At 46.8% G+C, this 14558-nt stretch overlaps 1 protein-coding gene across 6 annotated transcripts in view; it reads right to left on the reverse strand.

The window, feature by feature from the left end:
* CCDC60 (coiled-coil domain containing 60) overlaps positions 1-14558 on the reverse strand; it is a 163782-nt gene that overhangs the window by 23862 nt on the left and 125362 nt on the right. For 4 of the 6 annotated variants that reach the window (XM_069557937.1, XM_069557936.1, XM_069557941.1 and 1 more), the window contains exon 5: positions 8574-8681. The exons of the other annotated variants lie outside the window; for them this stretch is intronic. In XM_069557937.1, coding sequence (XP_069414038.1) covers positions 8574-8681 — 108 coding nt within the window. The remainder of the gene's footprint in view (positions 1-8573; positions 8682-14558) is intronic. 6 annotated transcript variants of the gene reach the window in all.

Genomic DNA, 14558 nt, shown 5'->3' on the forward strand with positions numbered 1-14558 from the left:
CTTCTCTGCTGTGATTTTCCCCGCTCCTGTACTCTGCAAACAGTGGGAGGAGCAGTTCTCCATGGCCGTGGTCTTGTGAGTGGGGATCGGGGTTAGGAGAGACCGCAGCCTGCGGGGTAGGGCCTGAGGGAGGTGCAGCGTATTTGTCCATGTTCTGCATCTATCTGCATCTTGGACTCGGGTCCTCTAGCAGACTCCAGAGCAGGTCTGTGGTTCCTCTTGGGGGTGAATCGAAAAGCATGTTTGTTTCTGAATCTCTGCCTACTCTAGTGCCTAAGGGTCTCACATCAGGGACAATTCTGAGTGACACAGAGAGAATTTCTGGGTGTGTTTGCTGCGGGGAGGGGTGCTAGGGGAAGCTTGTGGGATGAGCTGCACAACGAAAATCACAGGTTTGGAGTTTACTGAGTGAAAGTTCTATACAATCCTACACGCAAGACGCTTCTGTGCATTCTCGCTGAATCATGTCAATATCACCTTGTTATGCAGATATTTATCATCTCATTTTACAGATGAGAAAACAAACTTGGGGTCTTCAGTCACTTGCCCAGATGCATATTTACAATGGATCTAATGACCATCCCTTGCGTGGGTCCCTCCAGGGCCCTGTACCTAATTTTTGTATTTTAACTTTGTATTCTTTTTCTTAAAGTGCCCCTCTCACCAACTGAATAAACTTCAGGTCCCACGAAACCTGGATCTTCCCTCGTGGGTTGTAACTTTCTGAGTAGGAGACCGAAGCCCCAGTAGGTCTGGAAAGTGACCTACCTAGAACCCTTTATCTGAAACCCATGGGACCAGATGTGCTGCCAAATTCAGAATGTTGGCATTTTGCAACGGAAATACGCTGTATGTATACAACATATTGGGGGCAGGAGGAGAATGGGACGAGAGAGGATGAGATGGCTAGATGGCATCACCGACTCGATGGACATGAGTTTGAGTAAACTCTGGGAGTTGGTGATGGACAGGGAGGCCTGGTGTGCTGCGATTCATGGGGTCGCAAAGAGTCAGACATGACTGAGTGTCTGAACTGAACTGAATACTACATATTAACATAATCTTGCCAGCGGGCTTTGAGGCACCATCTTTTAATTCAACATGTTAATATTTCTGCAGCAGTATATATGAATATTTACACTAGGTGGGATAATGACTACAAATAGCTTCAAGTTTTGCCACCAGATCAGTTTAGTTCTTGTCAGACTTTGCTGCCAAACTGAGTTATGGAAAAAAACTGAGTTTTCAGAGCCTTTTGGATTTTGGACTTGTGGCTACAGGGTGGTGGAGCCCTGCTGACAAGCAAGCTGGAAGACTCAGTAACGACCTCTACCTTTGTAACAACTGATTGACTGATCTCTTGATCTCTCCATTCATCCATCCATGCGTTTATCTCCTTTTTCCCTGCAGAAGGGATTTTTAGATGTCTGGGAGCCTTTAAATCAGTTGGCTGGCTGTCACTCAGCATAGAGGAGGGGCTAGAAGGAACGAGACAGCCAGACCAGTTTGACTGAGGGGAGGCACCAACAGGAATCTAGGCTCCTCAGGGGCTGCTGGTCAGGGGAGGTGCTCAGATAGGAGCCAGAGGTGAACCTTACTTACTGACTGGTTTCTGTGGCATGGGGGTCTGAGTAGCAGAATCAAAGGCTTTTACCAGCCCCAGTGGAGAGGGGGATGTGTGCGCTCTTTGTTGGCAGAGCCTTGCTGGGCATCTCCTAGCTCACAGCCTCAATGCCTGAGAAAAGCATACAGGGTCAAAGTCGGGCTGCGGAGGGCGGGGTGAGAATGTGCCTTCAAGCTTTTTGTAAGACTTTATGTTTGATTACACAATAAAAAGCCCTCTGAATAATTAACAGTGAAGCTCATTTAACGTTGATTCTGCCTGCCTCTCCCCTGAGTAATCAAATTAGGGAATATTCAAAATCCAGCCAGAGAAAGGAGCGATACTTCAGTCCTATAAACAATATTTAAACTAGTGGCGCTTTTGAAGTCTGATTTAAGGCTCACCAACTGGAAGCTTTAGCGTTTCTGCTTTGGAGCGTTTTCTTTCAAGACCACAGGGCTTTTCTCGCCTTTTCCCTTTGCTAACTCAGCCCCTGCTGTGCCTCCAGCCTTCTTCTTGAAGTTCAAAAGCAGCCCCTCTTTCCCCTTTAAAATTAAATCTGGTCTCGGCCAAGCTTTCAAAATCTTAAATATTCAGACCCAATTGGGAAGATGGAGGTTTATCGTTCACGCAGACTTCCAAGACGACCCGAAATCTATTGCAACTTCAGGCAGCAGGTTAAATGAGCTAAAAATGCAGCAGGCTTCCCAGGGATCTTAAAAAGCCCTGAGCATCGCTCTTGCAAAGCCACTGATAAAGAAAGGGCCTGGTTAGACAGGATTGGTCTCTCTGATGTTTCATTTTCAGTAGCAAATAAACCAAACAGGAGGATCAATAGGGAGAGAAAAGGAAATAACCTGAGCATTGTTGTCCACAGTGGGCTGACTGCACACACCTCAAGCAAGGAGGGCAGGCAGGCTGGTGTTCCTTCCCAAGGCCTGGAGGCACAGTCAGAGCCCTTCAGCCACTGGGGTCTCAGGTTTTCCTGGCTCTCTGAAGTTGGGTATAGCTCTGTGACTTGCTTTGTTAAAAAAACAACAACACATGAGTGCAAGTGACCGGTAGCTTGCAGGGAGGATGCTTTAAGGGCCAGTGCTCAAGTCAGACTCCCTTTTCTGCTGTGCTGATGGGGAAGCTTACGCTGAGATGGAATTCCTATCATCCTGGGCCCCCAGGTGACTGAGGTGAGCAGACTCCCGTGTGGATTACATGTACAGGGTGAGCGAGATGTGAGCTTGGGCTGTGCTAAGTGGCTGAAATTGGGGGGTTGATCGTCCGGCAGCTTAATTTACCTGACCTAATTGATAGCTCTGATTTATTGTCTGTGTGATCTCAGGCCAGTCTCTTTGAGCATCAGAACCAGGAAAAGGGGTCTATCTGGGTAGTTAACTGTGGGTTTAAGAATCTGGTGGACCAGCTGTCTGAGTCTCTGCCTGCCCTGCTGCTTCTGAGATGTGCAATTTTTTAAATAATATTGACCCTCTCTGAGCCTCAGTGTCCTCAACTGTCAAATGGGGAAATAGTAGCTGAGTCAGAGGATGATTAGAGTGAAGATGCAAAGAAATGGGCTTGTTAGGAGCTTGGCAGGATGCCTTGCATGGAGAACTGAATACAGCTGAACTATGACCTACATGCGCTTTTTTGGACAGATGTCTCAGTGTGGCATGGAGGAGGTGCTGGTGGTGGGTAGGAGGCACTCAGGCGCATCCGTGCGGGAGAAGCCGCTGCGATCTTCAGACCACAGTCTCTCCCTGCTAAAGCTTTCCGGGGGATTCTATCGGCTAGACATCAAGGGAAGGGGTTGTTGAGCACTGTTACGTCTCTTCTAACTCTGGCTGCCACTTAAAGACATCTAACCACAGTGCAATCTGGGTCATTTTCTCAAATGCTTCACTCACTCTTTCTGAATCCGCATTTGCTTCTGAGGGTAGAGGGTCTGCTGGCGGGTTTAGGACATGTTCACAAGTCCACAACTGGAGACGGAGGACGGAGGTACCTGCTGACTTTGCAGCAGAGACAGGCCGGAAATCAGAGCTCCCGTGTTCTCCCTGGCCAGGGTGCCTGCCCCACCTCTGGAGTAATAGGCTCTGTGGCTGCCCAGCCATGTTCTCCCACTCCCGCAGAGATGTCTGCTTGAGTACAGAAGTGGGAGGATCAGTGCAGGGGAAATCAGAAACTTCACGCAGACGTCACCTTCTGTGTGAGTCTTCCCCTGACGACTCAACTTAAAAGTCACCCCACTACCCTGTCACAATCACATCACCCTGTCAATTGCTTCATGACGCCCGCTGCTATCTCAAAGTATCTTGATTATTATGTGTTTATTATCTGCTGCTCCCCACCACCTCCCTTGGAATAGAAGCTCCAGAGGGCAGGGACAATATCTGTTTTTCCCACGGGTGTATCCCCAAGAGTGCTTGAAAAAAGCAGGTTTGAGGAAAATGAGGCTTTCCAGGGTAGGGGTGGTGGGGACGCATGATAAGGGAAAAACAACTTAGTTTAATAATTACTATTATGTGTCTTGTTCAGGAAAATGCTGCATTTTTTTTAAGCGACAATCTGGCAAACACTTAAGATCTTGAGAGAATTGGTTGAGTATGTTGATAAACCCCAAAGGTATTAAAAGAAGTTTTGACATGGAGAGATAATCCCCATGTATTAAGGTAAACAACAAAAATTTAGTTGCACAACAATAAATGTAGACTAGCTTTTTTTTTTTCTAAAGGAAAGTATATATTTACATGTCATATGATCTTAGTAAGTTATGGTCTCTTTTTATATCCTGGCAAATAATACTTCATACTGAGTTAATTCTTTCTTTTTTGATACCGGATTATCTCCTAAATTAATTGAAGATTTTGGGGCTTTAGCTAGAAACAGAGGAAACAATCATTTAGTGGTTAAGTGCAGGTGCCTTGCACCTGGGCTTTGTTGCTGTTCTTTAGTCGCTCAGTTGTGTCCAGCTCTTTGCGACCCCATGGACAGCAGCACACCAGGCTTCCCTGTCCTTCACCACCCCCTGGAGCTTGCTCAGACGCATGTCCATTGAGTCAGTGATGCCATCTAACCATCTTGTCCTCTGTTGTCCCCTTCTCCTCCTTCTTCAATCTTTCCAAGCATCACGGTCTTTCCTAATAAGTCAGCTCTTCACATCAGGTGGCCTAAGTATTGGAGCTTCAGCATCAGTCTTTCTAATGTATATTCAGGATTGATTTCCTTTAGGATGGACTGGTTGGATCTCCTTACTGTCCAAGGGACTCTTAAGAGTCTTCTCCAACACCACAGTTCAAAAGCATCAATTCTTCGGCACTCAGCTTTCTTTCTTGTCCAACTCAGACATCCATACATGACTACTGGGAAAACTATAGCTTTGACTAGATGGACCTTTGCAGTAGGCAAAGTAAAGTCTCTGCTTTTTAATATGCTGTCTAGGTTTGTTACAGCTTTTCTTCTAAGGAGCAAGCGTCTTTTAATTTCATGGCTTCAGTCACCATCTGTAGTGATTTTGGAGCCCAAGAAAACAAAGTCTGTGATGGTTTTCATTGTTTCCCCATCTATTTGCCATGAAGTGACAGGACCAGATGCCATGATCTTAATTTTTTGAATGTTGAGTTTTAAGCCAGCTTTTTTCACTCTCTTCTTTCACCTTTATCAAGAGGCTCTTTATTTCCTCTTCACTTTCTGGGCTACCTGGGTTCAAATTCTGACTTTTACTAGCTGTGTAACTTATAGCAAGTTACTTAAATTCTCTTTGCTTCAGTTTCCTTATTTTTAAGTCAGAATGAGGCTCAAATGAGGTCACATCTCCTGAACAGTGCCTGGCATAGAAACCACTCACATGACAGCTAGTTTCCTTATAACACAGTGGCTAGATTTAGGTACCTGTGTCATATTTGAAATGTTTTATATGTAGAAAGGCATCTATCTTTTTCTAAAGGAGGTGGTGGGTTCTTTGGGCCTAGAAGCCCAGCCCTTGAGTGTCTGGACTCTCTTTCTTAATGAAAGTCAAAATTATTTGGAGTCTCCAGTTGAGAGTGGGTCTAGGGCTTCCCTGGAGGTCCATGGTTAAGAATCCGCCTTGCAAGGCAAGGAACATGGGTTCGATCCCTGGTCTGGGAAGATCCCATATGCCATGGAGCAGCTAAGCCCATGAGCCACAACTACTGAGCCCGTGCTCTAGAGCCCTTGAGCCGCAACTCCTGTAGCCTGTGTGCCTAGAGCCTGTATTCCACAGCAAGAGAAGCCACTGTAATGAGCAGCCCATGCACTGCAATGAAGAGTAGCCTCTGTTCACCACAACCAGAGAAAGCCTGCATGCAGCAACGAAGAACTAAAGCCAAAAATGAAATAAGTAAATAAATCTTAAAAAAAAAAAAAAGAGTGGGCCCAGGAATTCCTTGGTGGCCTACTGGTCAGGATTCCAGGTTTTCACTGCTATAGCTGCATAATGCAGTCAAAAAAGGAAAAAGAAAAAGAAAGAGTGGGTCCAGTGATGTCTCTGGGACAGCTGAGGCAGTAAGACACACCTGACTGTGCGCCCACGTAGCTCCAGGGCAGAGCACTGATTACCTGACTATGGAGGCTCAGGGCGGTTGGAGCAGCTCCTTCCCTCTGCCTGAAAGGTAAATTGGCAACTTCTCACTCCCCTCTTTGACCTGGGGTCTGCCCTGCTCTTTCCCACCGAGTGGGGCTAAGAAGAGGTGTCACTAAGGCCTGAAGTGCTTGCTTACACCGGGTCTTGTCTGCTGCTCTGTAAAGGTCCACTCGTTTCTAGTCAGTCCTTGGAAAGTGAGTCTCTAATAAGAATAAAACCGATATGAGTTCACAACCCTTTATTCAATTCCAAAATCCAAAAGGTCTTGAAAACAAACAAAACAAAAACTCATAATTTACTTGGCAGCAAAACATAATCTGAACTGATGGAAGACTATTGATGACCTTTGTTTACCTTAAGTATCCATTTAGTGTAAACATTCATTTTTTTTCTGCAGAAATATATTTGACAATAGGGTGCTGTCCTAGTTCTCTCTGGGAGTAAAATGCTCTATTGTCTCATATTTCCATTCTAAAATGCTGAAAAAGAAAAAAAAAGAAGCCACAATTTTGAAATGCAGCTGGCCCCAAAGGTTTGAATAAAAATCTGTGGCCCTTCATGTATAAAACAAGTCTTACTTTGCCTAAACAGAAGCTTCCATCTCTCAGAGGAGGGTAATTAGCACATTCATTATTGAAGGCTTTTTTTCTGCTCTCTTTGGACCTGATCATCTTGTCAATTGAAATAAACTCTTGTTAGAAGTAGAATTAATGAGGATACTAGAAAATGATAATGTGTTTCTATTGCCACACGATGAAATTGGGAAGATCTTTTTGTTTTTTTCCTTTCTAAATAAAGTAGAGACTCAGACACAACTCAGAAGGACATCCTAAAATCTGTCATCTCTCCACTTTCCCGACCATCCACCCATCTACCCAAATATGGGATCTTCCTGAGATGAACAAAGATCACGTTTGTAGCATGCCTGCTGCCAGTTAGTAAAATTTTGCTGCCTGTAGAAAGCCCACTTTGAGGTACTTTGCAATGGGCTCCTGAGCTATGTTTTGGGCCCGTTTTTACAGGTGAGGGATCTGAGGCTCAGAGGTGAGGAGCTTGTGCATGTCACTGGGCCAGGTGGCAGAACCATGATCAGACATGAGATCACCCCACTTTCTTTCTATAAAATCCACAAGGGGGCAGGGACTAGACCTACAGCCATCATTACGTCTAATAGAAATGAAACCTCTAGGAACCTACAGGTCCCAGAGGATGGATGTTTCCTTTTGGAAAATGCATGGTGGGTGTCAGGACTCAGGGTTTATGTTTCAAGCACTTCAGTAACAGGAGATGCTTGCTGCTTGATAGTGGAAACAGAAAATCTCAGTCAGGAGAACTGAAGACTTGGTATTTTCCTCGTGGGGTCATTCCCTGGATTGCCCATCTTTGCAACCAGATTTGGGTTGAACTCATGTAGCTTCTCCACCCCTCCCTCTCCATCTCTTTGTATGTTTTTCCATTCACTCAGTGAACATAGCTCTCAGCCATTGGTAAAATTCTGCTCAGAGGTGTATTTCCTTCCTCGCCCTAAGTCTCAATGGTATTGACAGTCACATCCCTAACTGCTCTTTAAAATCAGGATTTTGATCTTGAATAGCTATCATTTAATGAGCACTCACTGTGTCCTCAGACATCATGCTGAATGTTCTACATACTTTATCTTGCTTAATCCCTACAAGAACTCTTCTGGTTCTGTTCTTGCAGACAACTTGACTCTCCTTAAAGAAACAACACCTTACATGCCTGCCTGTTCCTCGCTCTGCCTTGTATGTGCCACGCAGTTCCTGTGACAGTGGCCTCAAGGCTGCTGAGGAGCCCTGCTCTCTGGTGGAGACGCATCTAACACTTTTCATGGCTTAGATAACAGGTGCTGGAGCTTCTGCCTGAGCAAAGTCAGCTGCTCCTGGGACCTGAACACAGAATATTCCCTTGGGTCCAAGTTTTCAATAAATACTAAAAAAAAGAGAGAGAAAAAACAAAACCTTAAGAGAAAGGGGAAAAACATGGAGAATGGGAAGAGTAGATGGGAAGGGGACAGGAGGAAAATAGGAAGAGGATCAGATGATGAACAGTGTGGGGAGACAGGATCCAGGAAGAGGGCTGGAGAGAACCTAGCTGTGCTGAGTTGGGCTGGGATGGCTGGCCAGCCAGTTTTTGTGGTGTGAATACTCTCGCCCTGGCTGACTGACTTTGAGCTTCTCATGTGATGTTACTGCATGTGGAATCGGGGAAGAGATGCTGGGAGGGCGTGCACACGAGGGTTCTCACTGCTACAGTTTGGACCCAGTAGGATAGAACTCCTATAAGCAACCTACCACCCTCCAAACCCACAGGAGCTTCTGCCCCACCAATCACCCAGGTAGAAGGGTTGAGACCTACTTGGGATTCCAGCAGGTGATCACAGGCTTCATGGTATGGTGGCTGTGGTCGATAGTTAGGGCCTCCAGGAGCCAGTGGAGGACGCAGAGCTGGCGGAAGATGGGCTCACTGCAAAGACAGAGGGCAGGAGCCCAGGGGGATCCTGTTAGAGCAACATTCTTCACAATGGTGGCGACAGAGACAGGACTTGTGCTGGCTCCTGGCTGGAGAGCTGTCACCAGGCTCTGGGTGTGTGGCACTATCTCTCGTGCACAGCAGTAAAGCTTTGCAATGGGCTCCTGAGCTATGTTTTGGGCCCGTTTTTACAGTGAGGGATCTGAGGCTCAGAGGTGAGGAGCTTGTGCAGGTCACTGGGCCAGGTGGCAGAACCATGATCAGACATGAGATGACGCCACGCCAGCTGCTGGGAGTCGGCATGCATAGCAGGCAGGAACAAAGGAGGGGCCTGAAAAGCAGAGGTCTTGACTCAGGCAAACAAGAGGATTGAACAAAATGGACATCCAACTATTCATCCGATAAAAATACAATAAATATCCTCGCATTGTCTAAAACGTCTGGAAACACAGGGAAATTAGTGTTATTTATCGTATGTCTTCCCTTCCCCCTACTCCAATTAACAACTGGACTCACTGCTTTAGATTTATAAATCCTTTGCCCCCAGATGTAGCTGGATGTTGAGGAAAACCACACTGAATACATCATTTGAAAGTGTAACTAAGACACTGTTTAAAGATAGGTTTAACCTGTACTTTGTGACTTGGGGGCAATTTGTGTTATGATGAGCCAGACACTGAGAAGGACGCTTGACACACAGTGTTTGTTGCTGTTCAGCTGCTCAGTTGTGTCCGACTCTTTGCGACCCCATGGACTGCAGCACGCCAGGCTTCCCTGTCCTTCACTATCTCCCAGAGTTTGCTCAGATTCATGACCACTGGGTTGGTGATGCTACCTAACCATCTAACACGGTATTTAATTCTCCCTAAACCCTGCTGGGTATAAATCATATATGAATATTGGAGAAGAGGAAACGGAGGCTTAGAGAGGGGCAATCAGTGTGCTCTGGGTCACACAGCTTGCTGCTGACAGAGATGGGAAGAATATCCTCTTTAACAACACCAACAGTCCTATAAAAGGGCGCCTCTACACCATCCTTTCTGCAGACAAGGGACTTGGGGAAGTAAAGTGAGCCACCCGAGGTCACACTAGGATTGGTGAGGGCTTGAACCTACATCTGTTTAATCCCAGAGACTGTTCTTTTGAGGACCTGAGCTCTGTTTGTGGTGCTGGTTTGGGCCCAGTGCAGTGGCCACCCTGAGCAAGGCTGGCACAGGGTTAACTCACTGCCTGCATTCTTCCTGGAAACGAGGGGGAGTCCTAACTAGCCGCCCCTCCTTGCCTGGTTCCTCCTCTTACACTAATGTGCCAGATGCCTCCATTAGAACCTGTGTAAGTGCTCTTCTCTGAAACTGCTCCTGGCTTGATCGATGCTCCCCAGGGTTCCTGGGCCTCGTGCTCAGAGGGGCATGCAGGCATCCACCCTCTAGCTTCCAGGAAGGCCTGGCTCCCAAGGTGGAACCTGAGCCCTGGGGCTCAAGTGTGGAGCTGGCCCAGGGGTATCCCAGAGAGTCCCTCAGCTTGCAGGGGAGCTGCTTCCAGGCACTCCACTCACAGCCCCCATGTTCTGGGGTGGATGTGTCCACCAGGTATTAGGAAAACTAGAGTCAGCAACTCTCTCTCTCTCTCTTTTTCTGCTAAGCCCCTTCCTTCCTTTGTTTCTCTTCTGCTTTAAAGAAACTACAAGTCCACAGTCCTCCTCCCCTTCCTCTTCCTCCCTATACCATCTTGATCCACACAGGGTAAGTGCATGTTGGCAGCTCTGGGTGCCAACAGTAGCAGTGGCTGTGCCATGTGCCTGACCCTCTGCAGACACCCCCTTTTTGTTGCATCACAGGGGGACAAGGGGCAGGTGAGCCTCGGATTCATTTCTGCAAGGGACAGGAACAGGCACAAGCCTGGCCCTTTCCTACCTTTGCTGAAAATCTTCAGACTCCCTAAACCATCTGAATGAATGATGTCCCCCTCCACTCACAAGCTGAAGTCCTAATCCCTAGCATCTTGGACTGTGACTGTACCTTTAAAGAGGCGATGAAGTTAAAATCAGGCTGTTTAGGTGGGTCCTAATCCAATCTGCCTGGTGTCCTTATGAGAAGAGGAGGTGTGACACACAAATACTAGAGCACATGCTCACGGAGGAAAGACTGTGTGAGGCCAAGGAGAAAGGACTCAGGAGGAACCAATACGTGGGCACCCTGATCTTGAGCTTCCAGCCTCCAGAACTGGGAAAGCATACATTTCTGCTTGGGAATGTCTGGGCCACCTGGTCTGTGGTGTTTTGCTATGATGGCCCTGGCAAACCAACACCCCTTCACATGGGAGAGACTGTCCCCCTCCTCAGCCCCGAGTCCCCCTGCCCCACTGTGCTGCCATCTGCAGCCTGGTGCAGTTCTGCTCAGAGGCACAAGCTTGCCGTACTCTCTCTGCACTGTGTTGAAACCCTAGCTGTGCCATCTGCTAGCTATGTGGTCTTGGCCAAAGTACTTAATTTTCCTGAGCCTCAGTTTTCTCATCTGTATGATGGTGGTAATCATTCCAGTGAAGGTGAGGTGAGGCGTTCAGCACTCTTCTGTGCTCCTGATACACACTCCCTTTCCTCCTCCTCCTCTGCCTCTCAGTGACTGGGTCTCAGGTCAGATGTCACCTCCAGCAGGAAGCCTTCCTTGATTTCTCTAGCCTCCTCTCTCTGAGGAGGTTCTGAAGCCTTCCTACCCTTACAATGTGTCCCTTTGTCCACATACATTGTGTCCCTGCTGTCTCGTAACTGCCTGTTACCTGTCTCCCCAGCCCACAAGCCAGGGAGCTTCAGCGTATTGTCTACCACAGGCAATTCTGTGCCAGGCACAGAGTAGGCTCAGTACATTTCTGGTTACTAAATGGGATATGGTGGGAATAAACTGGTTTGGATCTGACATTTTCTGGAGCTGAAAATCTGGGCACAGTTCTTCTGTGTACAACCACAGAGGTAACAAAGGAGAGTGGCGACAACAGCAAAGTGACAATAATAGTGAACTCGCCCCAGAGAGCACTTACTCTGTGCCAGCCACTGTTTTAACTGCTCTACATCCATTAGTTAAAGTCATTCTTGTAACAACACTTTGAGGAAGGTACTATCAGTATCCCCCTTTTTCAGATGAAGAAACTGAGGTCCTGGAAATTACCCAAGGTCAAAAAAGCAGCAAATGGCAAAGCTGGAACCTGAGCCCAGAGAGCTTGGTTACTGAATCTGTGTTCTAACCATCAACACAAAGTTGATGTCTCTTGTTACAGGACAGAGCCTTCCTTCCCTTTTCAGCAGAACAGGGTTTCATCCAATGGGTCTGCACCTTTTTTTCCATTTATAAAAAGTGCCTTAAAAAATGTGTGCACAAATGTTTACAGCAGTTTTGTTCATAATTGCTCAAAATTGGAAGTAACCTTTAGAGACATATGGATAAATAAACTGCGGTACATCCAGACAATGGACTGTTATTCAGTGTTAAAAAGAAATGGGCTATTAAGCCATGAAAAGCCAAGGAGAAATCTCAAAAGCGTATCACTAAGTGAAAGAAGTCAATCTGAAAAGGCTACATACTGCATGGTTCCAACAATATGACGTTCTGGAAAGCACAAAACTATGCACAAAGTAAAAGGATCAGTGGTTGCCAGGGGTTGGGGATGGGGAGAGGGAAGAATAGGCAGAGTAAACAGAGGATTTTTAGGGCAGCGAAAATACTCTGAATAATACATGAATGGATGGATACATGCTGTTATACAATTGTCTAAACCCAAAGAACGCATACCACCAACAGCAAACCCTAATGTAAACCAGGGGCTGTGGGTGATTGTGAGGCGTCACTGTCGGTTCATCGATTCTATCACATAGCCCACTCTGGTGGGGGATGGACGCACTGGGGAGGCTGGGCAGAGGGAGGAGGTAAGCGGGAAATCTCTACACTTTCCACCCAATTTTACTCTAAACCTGAAACTGCTCTAAAAAAAAATAAGGTCTTACTGAAAAAATAAAGTGTCTCAAACCCAAAGACCTCTCATCTCCCACGCAGCAAAACAGAGAGGCAGAAAGAAAGGGTCCCCAGAAACATGCTTGATAGAAATTGCTCCTTTTTCATAGTGATTATCTGTCAGGTCAAAGCACAATATCTTGACTGTTATCAAATTGAAAGAGAAAGCATTTATTTTCTTAAATGTGGAGCATAATAGATGGAAACGCTAACCAGGGTGCACAAATCCTGCTTCTAAAATCCTAGCGGTCAGAACTCTGGGAGAGCTCCCAGGGGTCCATGTACCTGAATAAGCAGCCCACTCTGTTGAAACGGCCACACCAACCACAATACAAGTGGGCATCTACGTCCCTGAGAAGAAAACAACGTTCTGTCCTTTTACTAAGAGAAATCAGAAAATGCATATAAGGCACCCCATGCTGACTGTCGAGGGCAAACCAGGATAGTGGCTGTAGGCACAGTTGCTTAGGAAGGGTTGTAAGGACAGTCCAGTCAGCTCTGAGAGGAAAGGACAGGCTGTCCTCTTTCCTGCAGACAGCACCTCACCTCTCTCTCTCTCTCTCTCTCTCTCTATATATATATATATATATATTTTTTTTTTTTTTTAAGTATCCAGTCTTCCTTGGCATCATTGAACTGATCCCCATATAGTCATTCGAGAATTTTCAGCCGGTTCTAGGATAACTCCTATTGGGACTGAAATCCACCTCGGCTGGTGTGAAGACTTGGAATTTGAGAACTGACCCGGCAGGCTCTGCCCGGTGCTTTGTGGTAGAATGATGATAAAACTGCCTGGATTCTCCACCCCTCCCCACATCCATGTACTTTACAGTGTGATCTGGCGTCTCTCGCATCAGGAGGTGGAATCTTCATTTCCCCCATCCCTTGTATCTGGGCGTGCCTGATGTCTTGTTTGGCCAGTCGGACACAGTGGAAAGGTCCTTGGGTCCATTCTGAGCCTAAGCCTTAAGAGGCTTTGAGTGCTCAGGCTCTCGTCCTTGGAGCCCTTCCCGAGAGCCATGGAACAAGTCTAGCTAGCATGCTGCGTGATGACAGTGATGGTCCCTCCTGTCACCCTAGCCACCAACCAACCAACAGACCTGGGTCTAAGGTCCTGCCCTGGATGGGCCTGCCGCCAGCTTCCCACACACATGCAAGCCCAGCCTGGACCAGCGGAACTGATCTGGACAAGCAGACCCACCCAGCTGACCTGCAGACTTTGAACAATTAACGGTTGCCCTTTCAAGCTGCTCTACTTTGAGATGCTCTGTCATACAGCAACACATTACTGTTACAGTCTTCAAATGCAGCCAGAGCCTTTTAACAGCCAACGAAGAGAAGGGTCAGCCTTCAGTCTACTGCGGGAATGTGTGCCTGTGTTTGCAAATAAAACTTTATTGGAACACAGCCACATCATCCATTCACTGTTACTCTCACGCTGCAATGACAAAGTACAGCTGACCCTCTGCATCTCTGGATGCAGAGGGCTGACTATACTACTCCCATTTATATTCATAAAAGACATGAGCATCACAGATTTTGGTATCTGCGGAAGGTCCTGGAACCAATCCCCCACAGATACCTGTCTGCAGGTGCCAGAGAGATCATCTGGTCTGCAAAGCCTGAAATACTTACTGCCTGTCCCTTTTCCCTCTAGGAAACAGGTTGCTGATCCCTGTTCTAGGCCATAACAAATAACAGCCACCGCTGTGATCGTCACCACTACCATCCTCATCATCCAACAAACCTGACACAAAGGTCTGATTTAAAAGTCAGGAGAATTTTGTGAGAATGTTGTGAGAATTTTGGCAGGTTCTGCCTTCTCTCTGGGCTTCAGTTTCCCCATCTAGCACTGAAGGAAGATGAGCAA

The sequence above is a fragment of the Ovis canadensis genome, chromosome 17 (genome assembly GCF_042477335.2).
Source record: "Ovis canadensis isolate MfBH-ARS-UI-01 breed Bighorn chromosome 17, ARS-UI_OviCan_v2, whole genome shotgun sequence".
In the NCBI taxonomy this organism is placed as follows: domain Eukaryota; kingdom Metazoa; phylum Chordata; class Mammalia; order Artiodactyla; family Bovidae; genus Ovis; species Ovis canadensis.